The sequence below is a fragment of the Limulus polyphemus genome, unplaced genomic scaffold, assembly GCF_000517525.1.
Source record: "Limulus polyphemus unplaced genomic scaffold, Limulus_polyphemus-2.1.2 Scaffold2709, whole genome shotgun sequence".
In the NCBI taxonomy this organism is placed as follows: domain Eukaryota; kingdom Metazoa; phylum Arthropoda; class Merostomata; order Xiphosura; family Limulidae; genus Limulus; species Limulus polyphemus.
Window position 1 is genome coordinate 17,606 of NW_013668319.1, and position 9,646 is coordinate 27,251.

General features: G+C 35.6%; 1 protein-coding gene across 1 annotated transcript in view; it reads right to left on the reverse strand.

Moving 5' to 3' along the window:
• The window catches only part of LOC106467696 (mucin-2-like), a gene marked incomplete at its 3' end in the record, with an annotated part of 19,563 nt that extends 10,952 nt beyond the window's left edge, over nt 1–8,611 (reverse strand). The window contains exon 1 of the mRNA XM_013928074.1: nt 8,225–8,611. Coding sequence (XP_013783528.1) covers nt 8,225–8,611 — 387 coding nt within the window. The remainder of the gene's footprint in view (nt 1–8,224) is intronic.
• Nucleotides 8,612–9,646: the final 1,035 nt, after the last annotated feature.

A 9,646-nucleotide genomic window follows, 5' to 3' on the forward strand; every position in this document is an offset into this window, starting at 1 on the left:
TGGATTTCTGGGGGAAGTTGGGAGTTTTGAGAACAATAGAGGTTAGTTAGGGTTTAAGAAGTTGGGGCTAGGCATTCATCAGAATAATGATTCTAAAACGTGTCAACATCACTGTTTCTGCGTTTACTTTCACTGGCCTCACTTTTGGAAGTCAAACGAAGCTCGATTTCCCACAATGGCCAGGATAGCGAGGTGTTATCACTTCACACCTCCGACCAGTGTAGACAGCAAACGGGCTTTTAGCGCCGCTGGCAACATTATCTTACACGAAAGGTCAAGGCTTTTACCCGAAAACGTTCCTCAAGTACAATTTAAACAAATTCCAAAAATACAGGCATTCTGCAAACTGGTGTGCACATTTTTTGTTAGTTCATTCTGAAAGGTGAAAGCAAAACTGGAATGTTTTACTGGTGATTATTCGGTTAAATGTAATAAATGTGAATTGTGTTTTTGTTTCTAATTTGTTGTATGTTGTATTTTGGGGGAGGGGTGAGAGGAGAACCCGGCCCCGCCGAAGCTTAGTAGTCGGGTACCCGGACCCAGTATTCGGCCAAATTTTACTACCCGTGCATCCCTAGTTAAGACGTAACGTAGACATAATTTTTTTTTACAATAAACTCATTTTCATTGATAAAGCGGACATTACGTATTAAACAATATACTTAAATCGCCTCTTCTATTAGAATTTAGGTTTGTTTTGGATATCGCCCAAGGCTACACGTTAGTCGTCCCTAATTCAGCAGTGATAAACTATAGGGAAGGTAGTTAGTCAACACCACCCACTAGTCGTCCCTAATTCAGCAGTGATAGACTGTAGGGAAGGTAGTTAGTCAACACCACCCACTACCAACTCTTAGGTTACTCTTTTACCAATGAATAGTGGGATTGACCACCACGTTATAACGCCTGTTCGGCGAGGGGGATTCGAACCCTCGACCCGCAGATTGCGAGTCGAGCGCCCTAGCTACCAGGCCCCTAGAGTTTAGGATACTTTAAGGAAATCGGAACATTAATAATAATAAACCCAAGGTTCACAAGAACAATTAGATCTATTAGACTCGACAAGTATATTAGACTATACTTACTCAACGTTGAAATAAATGAAAGGAAAATAAGAATTGTAAATTTATATTTGCCAGATAAAGACGCACCTAGTTTTTGGAAGCTTAAATAATTGGTTCTACTTCACCAAAGGTGGAGATTTGAGCTGTATTTAAACAACACACTAGATACAAGAAATTGTAGCAGAAACAAATGAAACTGAAAACTTGCTCGGGCGTGTAATGGAAACTTTTGACTTGAATGATATATGGCGCCACTTACAGGGCCACTTTAATGGCGTAGCAGTGTAGTGGGAGTTAGACTTGACAGGTTCTACGCCAGGAGGAATATCCTATCTTGGGCAGGAAAACCTGGATAAGTCCTGTAGGAACGAAAGAAAATGTTAGTGATCACTCCCAAATAAACCAGATCTAGGTCAGGGATATTGGAAGCTCAATGTCTCTCTCCTAGAAAATAAAGAAGTCAGAGATGACATAAACAATAAACTGATCAATTTATGTCATATAGATAACAGAAATAAGACGTGGTGGGATAACCTCAAAACACAAATAACCACAACCCTTAGAGAACACGAAAAAAAATAGAAATATACAAATACACTGCCTTAAAGCAAATCCTTACAACCTCAGGAAAGAAACACAGAAAATGAGCCAAAATGTATAAAATCAATACAGATAATTAAAGCAGAACTAAATGAATTATACAGTCAGAAATTTGAAAGCCTCAGAATACAGATAATAGCTAAAAAATAGGAGAAGAAAAAATTTCAAGTTACTTATAGAAAGAGTTAAAAAAATATCTAATATCAGCAGATAAATAGACAAAAATAGAAACACTCGCAACAACCCTACCAATATTTTAGATACTGCCACACAGTTCTTCACTAACCTATGCTCACAAAAACCTTTAAACAAAAATATATGGAACGATATCAAGGTAAAACTAAAACACTTAACAGTAATAATAGTAGTGTATTTCTAAACGGTTTTCTAACAAACTAAAGATAGTATACCATTTAACAAGTCCTCATGACCCGTTGATCTCTCATCAGAGTATAACAAACAGCACTGGCAGACAATAGGAACTAAACTCGCAAATATTTTAAACAAAATCCTAAAAAATAATATTCTCCCTGACACTTTCAGAAATGGGTATTATCAAACTTCACTGTAAAAAAGTAAACTAATAAAGAAAACTAATCGATATAGAGCAATTACTTGGTGTTACAAACGGAGTTCCACTTCTTACAAAATTCCAATTTAACCATTGATTAATGGGTACTTTTCCAGTGAACTATCAGTGAGGCCCGGAGAAAGCCACTATGAAATATTAACTAAATGCAACGGGATCTGAAAAGTTATTGACATTCGCTAATTCACACAACGCAAACCTGTAGCATTTTAGGACGCAACGTACCTAGGAACACGACATTCTTATTGGTATAATTTTTACCAGGTTATGTGATAACTACCGGTCACCACTTTCTCTTGTTCAGCTTAAAGAAATACAACTTTCCAAAAGGTTTAATAAATTGGATTAAAACACTATACACCGACATTACAGCCACAGTTAACGGCAGGGGTTAAATAGGGGGAGGAGGATTCAAGCCATTAGCGTTCCCGGAGGACAATTTCAAGAATAAATGGATTATAGAGGATTTCTTTATCTTCCATTCCCCCAATTCTAATATCAGTGTTATCCTTAGCTACAAGTATATCGTCACCATAGAAACACAATGTAATATCCCAACCAGTGGAGCGGACAGCGAACCAGTGTACATCTCAATATGAGCTCAGATTCTGTACTTTTTATTTGAAATGGATCGAAAGTAATCCAGGGACTGTACCTCCTGCTAGTATTCGGGCAATGTACCTCTCACTGCAAGTGTTAAATGAGACTCATTGAGAGAATACTAAGCGTTCTAGGTTAGGTGCAAGCCTTATTTTACCAAGAGTGAAGCACTGTAATCCCTCTTGGGGAGAATTGCTGTAAAGAGTCACTCAGTAATAAAAAAATAAGTTAAACTTAAAAGAATTACACTGAGATTATTCCTCGTGGAGTTTAAACCACGTTTAAACAACAATACCACTGTGTTTAATTGAGTATTGTCTGCACTTCACCACCAGGGAGAGAACAAGCAACAAAAATGTACTAAATACCCAATTCTTTGATAGGCAGAGTATTCATAATAAATCTATGTTTCAAATGGACAGCAACTGCCTGTTGTAGAAGCCTACAGGTGCCTGAAGACGAAAAGCGGAGGACTTTCGAAACGTTGTCCTCTACATTTGTAGGCTTCTACAACAGGCAGTTGCTGTCCATTTGAAACTTAGATTCATTACTTGATACTTTTTTACAGGAATTAAAACATTGGGGAAGGGGATATAAATGTCTGTCGTCTTTCACGCAGAGAAAATTGCTGATTGACCCCCAGATCAACTTAGAGGAGATAAGAATGTAGTGTAGCATTGCCCCATTCTAACTCAAAATAACATATAAAACTAAGAAAATAGTAAAAAAATTTGGGCTAATCTTATAACAGTCACAAATTTGTGACTGAATTTAAATGTTAATTAAATCGTAGTTAGATTCAGTGCTTGTTTCCCACAAAAACAGGTTTCTGCTGATATTTTTTGTTGGTTACAGTAGTGAGAACTATTAAAGCTCTCACATTAGATTTTGACCCCTTAGTGATTCGATACCCGCGATGGGCACAGCACAGATAGCCCATTGTGTAGCTTTGCGCTTAACAAGAAACAAATAAATTAATTAGATTTTGTGTGACTTTGAGTTTTCGTTTTGCTGTCTCTTCACGTGACTATAAGAGTGTTTTTTTTTTTTACTCTCCGTAAGTAATCAGCAGAGACCTTTCGATTTTTACTGAGTTTCGTTACTTTTAATTTCATTTTAACGATAGTCCGTAAGACTCTCGCAGGTGCTTCACTGTTTCGTATACGTTCATCGTAATTGAACGAATAGGGTTTGCTTCATGTGAAGAGCGAAGTTAGTAGGGCGTTGACTCCCTGTATTTAGGATTGTTTATTGAGTAAAGATTTCACTAGGTTTGTTTAACTTAGCTTGGGGTTGTTTACATTTCATGTTTCATCTTTAGTTTAACTTACGGGAGAAGAGGGAGGCACGGACTAACAAGAGAGTTTTTCTATTTAAGTCTTCATAGTGGATCTTATTAGTCCTATACTTATTATTTTAAAACACACACACACAATCATTTGCTCTATTGTTCATTGCATTGTCGTGTATTATTTCATAGTTTAATGTGATTGTTATTAAATATTTGTTATTTGTGGATCTGCCTCATTCCTTTCACGATCCGATAGCTGCAACTCCAAGGGAAGTACACCTCAGGGAAATCTGTGATCCGAGTCCCTCCTGTTATTAGCAGGCTTAACTTTCTACTCTGCTGGTTAATCTAGGATATATTAAAACTGTGTGCACTCATCTTATTGAACGAAGTGTTGTATGTAAAACAAACCAGGTGTTTTTTTGTTTTTTTTAGTTTTTTCCCTATTAGTTTAGACATGTTAACATTAAATGTTAACCTAAATGTTCCGAACGAGCGTGTGGAAGCGGGTATAAGTTCTACAATAGAGAGACCAGTTCTCGAATGCGGTTAACTTAGTAGTGCCCTAGTTACACGTTATACTTATCTTTATTATTTCTGATTTTCCTACGATAGATGATGTAGCTTAGTATACTATATAATCTTTATAGTGAGGTCAACAGGTAGAAATTTAGGAATACTTGGAGGCTGGGTACTCCTTATGTTTACTTACGGAATGACCATAAGACAGAACTTTAGACAGAGCCTGGCATGACCTGGTGGTTAGGGCGATCGACTCGCAATTTGTATGTTAAGGGTTCGAATCTCGTCAACGAACATGCTCGCCCTTTTCAATCCCACTTTTTGTTGGTAAAAGAGTAGCCCAAAAGTTGGCAGTGAGTGTGTTAACTAACTGCCTTCTCTCTAGTCTATCGTTTCTAAATTAGAAACGGCTAGCGGAGAAGGTCTTCGAGTAGCTTTGAGTGACATTTATCAAAAGAACAAACGAACTCTATACAGTTAGAGAGTTTGTTTGTTTGGAATTAAGCACAAAGCTACACAATGGGCTATCTGTGATCTGCCCACCACCAGTTAGAGAGTAATGTTGTCAATTGTCCTTCACATTCCATGGATTTGTTGTTTGGAATAAGGAATTTTTCAGTCCTTTATTCAACTCGTCCAAAGTCAAAAATGCAGCATTAATTTTGCATTACATTCTGTATAGTTAGTCCTACTATTGAGGTACTATTCTTACCTGTAGGGTAATCAGTGCAACTGAAAATATCACAGATGTCTTATTTTTATTCATATTTAATTCAACTCATTTGTGATTTTTTGCATTTCGACTTAGAATAAAGCAGCTTCAGATTTAAAAAAGTTTTCCCAGATAATGAAATTATTACAACTTCTACGAGTTCACATAATTACGCACATATTGTCAAATACGTGGTTTTTGTATCCATTTCTGTTTGCTTCTCTTTTATGGCAAAACATAAAACCTGAAGATAATGACGTAAGAGGTTCCAGTGTTCATATATTGGTTGCCATAACATTTTCGCCAGTATTAACTAAAAACATGCAGACTCCATATGCACCATGTCACTGATCCTGTTCACATTTAGGTCGTTAGCCCTTGGTTGTTTATTAACCATGTTACTGATAATATACCATATTATGATAATAAAATAGAAAGCATAATTTGAAAACATTTGATCTGTGATCATCTACTGTTTCGGAACAGAAAGGTTATCATTATTTTTTATTATTTCCGATTTCTTTTGATCGATGGTTATCTATTCATACTCATATTATACATGTCCTCAAACGATGTAGTAATTTGGGATTATGGACGAAAATGTCGTTAACAGCAAGGGCACTTAACAGATGAAAAAATGCATCATAATCTTTATAAGTAGAAACGTAAGAAAAGTGTATTTAATTAATTGTAATGATGCCAGGTTGAATTTTGATTTGCTCTGAGTTCATAGCTTACTCTGATCGGAAGTTATTATTATCTTCTAAATTCGTGTTATTTTTACTATATAAACAGTGGTGCAGTCCTGCGGGGTCGCGAGAAAGCGATAACCCCTCCTTTTATGTGCAGAAGGAGCTCTGCTCCCATTCTACAAATTTATATTATTTCCCGCATTGCTTTATTATACAGTAGAATTGTAATAATGTCTCTAATGTGGAACGCTTTACTTAAAATTACGTTTTTATCATTAACTACAAAATCTCTGACTCTGATCTTGTATATACCGCTGCTTTACAATAATATACTTCAAGCAATGATTCTCTGAATTTCTAATTAACCGGTACGGTAGCCATATTAAATACCAGTTTCATTCATTAGCTGCTTTGTCGGGAGGAAGGTTAAAGGAGATCATGGCGACCCCTCACTATGTCACTGAGTACTAATACGTAACAACTGAAAAGAAGGAGGATTCTGAGCCTTTATGTATACACGGGATAATCTTGTTATTTGTTGTCGTTGTTGAGCACAAAGCTACACAATAGGCTATCTGTACGTTGTCCATCAAAGGGAACTGAGGCTCTGATTTTAGAGTTATATGCCCTTGCGTACAAATAAGAAAATAATTTTGTTTGTTGTTGTTGAGCCAAAAGCTACACAATAGGCTATCTGTACGGTGTCCATCAAAGGGAACTGAGGCTCTGATTTTAGAGTTATATGCCCTTGCGTACAAATAAGAAAATAATTTTGTTTGTTGTTGTTGAGCCAAAAGCTACACAATAGGCTATCTGTACGGTGTCCATCAAAGGGAACTGAGTCCCAAATTCAAGAGTTATAAGCGCTAAAGCTTACCGCTGAGTAACGGGGGGACTGAGGTAATCTAGCATTATCAGTCTATGATCTGTACTCCCTTCAGGTGGTCGGAGGAAAGATTGCATAACCACGGAAAGAAAGCGAGAGCATAGCGTACGGTGGTCTGCCCAGATAAAGATAATAATAATTAGGTGGTACGCCAACAAAAACAAAAAAAAGCTGATATATATATGAGCAATTCTTAAAGAATTTACAAGGGATTTGTAAAGATTGTGATTATTAAGATAAATTACATATGCACTACAATATATTTTAATACTACTACTTAATACTAAAATATTATATGAAATTATATTAATCTTAGCCATGAATATAAATTTCGGTTGATCATAAGCTTGAACACAGTTTTCACTATTAATAATATAGCCACAGGTGTTCATTTTAAAACAGTTTAAAAATCTAAACGACGTTACCTGTTATTAAATCATACTTAAAAGATAGATATAAAAGAATGATATGTTTTCATTTTGTAATTCTAGGTTTTAAACAGTACTTATAACCTCAAATATTTTAAACAATACTTATAACCTCAAATATTTTAAACAATACTTATAACCTCAAATACTTTAAACAGTACTTATAGACTCAAATATTTTAAACAATACTTATAACCTCAAATATTTTAAACAATACTTATAACATCAAATACATAACCTCAAATTTTAAACAATACTTATAACCTCAAATACTTTAAACAATACTTACTAATGAGATTGTCATGGTCAAGATTAACAATATAATACTACGCATACATTCTATTTTCAACACCGATTATTTATTTTTAGTAATTTATTTCAATGAACTTTAATATTATTTAGAAGAACTGACGAAATTTGGAGGCCCCCCCCCCCAGTGGCACAGAGGTATGGCTGTAGACTTACAACGCTAGAAACCGGGTTTCGATATCCGTGGTGGGTAGAGCACAGATACCCCTTTGTACAGCTTTGTGCTTAACTTCAAACAAACAAAATGCCAGTTCAAAATAAATAACAGTTTGAAGCATTACCAGAGCTCAAAACGGTGTTTCAATGGGAGAAAATAGTTTTCTCTGTTGGTGTTCAAAATGGTCCAAATTGCACTAGAGGAACAATATGTCACCAGAAACTGATAATTTTGTATTAAAAATCTCGTCTTTAATATTGTACAGACACACTAATCATTATATTCAGGATATTATTAGTGTTTTCTTTTTTTTGTGTTTAGTTCATTTTTCATGACATGTTAATTAAATTGAGAGAACGGACTTTGTTATTTACCTCATAGTAAGATGAACGAAAAGCCATAACAGCAACTTCGGGATTTAATGTTTCTCGGCTAAGATGACAGTAAAGTTTTCTATCAACAGCAGTGAAGGAGTTTCTGATCTCAATAGCAAACGATCTGCAACCCAATGGCATGCCATCTGTACAGTCCATAGCACACTGGACCGGGGAAGTCACTTCCTTGCTCAGAAACACGCGCTCTTTAGGCTGCATCAGTCCAGATGGGATGTGGGTGGGACGGGTGAAACGAATCCCTTCATTTTTTAGAACAGTTTTAATGCAGGTTTTGGTGTCGTCGAATGATGAAGCTGTCGTAGCTAGGAGACAGACTATCAACATTCTTATAAATAAACTATCCACGATGTTCTCCAGAGCTCTCATTTTTTGGACTTTGTTGTACTCTGGTTTAGTTCAGTTGTTACTGTAAAATGTCTTCTTGAGTTGAATTAATTAGAGTTGATGTAAAATACGTATATATATATTTCTTTACTGGCTGGCCATATTAACTTTACCCTTCACGTTACGTTGGAATGAATCGTTAACTGTTGCTGTAGCCTTATAGAAATACCTTGTTAACTTCTAATCGATTAGATCCATTACATTTAACGACTAACCAATCAAATTAATCTCAAGTATCGTCGTCATAATGGAAAGGGTGTGGTGCATTAAGAAGTTCACTACATCTATAAGATCAACAAACAGTCTGTTACGCTACTTTTACATATAAAATCCTTCTTCCCGTTCTTGGTGGTCTGTGGTAGAAATAGTCTCAGGATATACAGGGCGAGGCAAATATTACTATACGACTGGTTCGTTCAGAACATAGTTTAATTTTTAACGTTTTACTCTGAATCATACAGTAATTAAACTGGTTTCAAATGTCTTCTTAATAATTTTATAGTGCCAACTATATAGTAAATTTTATTCTGTCCAACTGTAGAGTAACTTTTACTCTGTCCAACTGTATAGTAACTTCTACTCTGTCCAACTTTAGAGTGACTTTTACTCTGTCCAACTCTAGAGTGACTTTCACTCTGTCCAACTCTAGAGTGACTTTTACTCTGTCCAACTGTATAGTAACTTTTACTCTGTCCAACTGTATAGTAACTTTTACTCTGTCCAACTGTATAGTAACTTTTACTCTGTCCAACTGTAGAGTAACTTTTGCTTCACTCTGTATGAGCGATGTCCAAAGGCACAGAAGAGTAACAAGAAAAATTTTGCATGTATTTCAGATAAATGCTAATAACGGTTTAAAGGCTACTTAAAAACACAAGCAACATAATTGAGACCTATATACTTTAATAAACGGTCTTTCAACGTCTTAATTATATAACAATGTGTATGTTATTTAACGTTATTTTTTACGTAAATAATCACACATTAAAACAGATTAGAAAACCTAATTTTATTTGT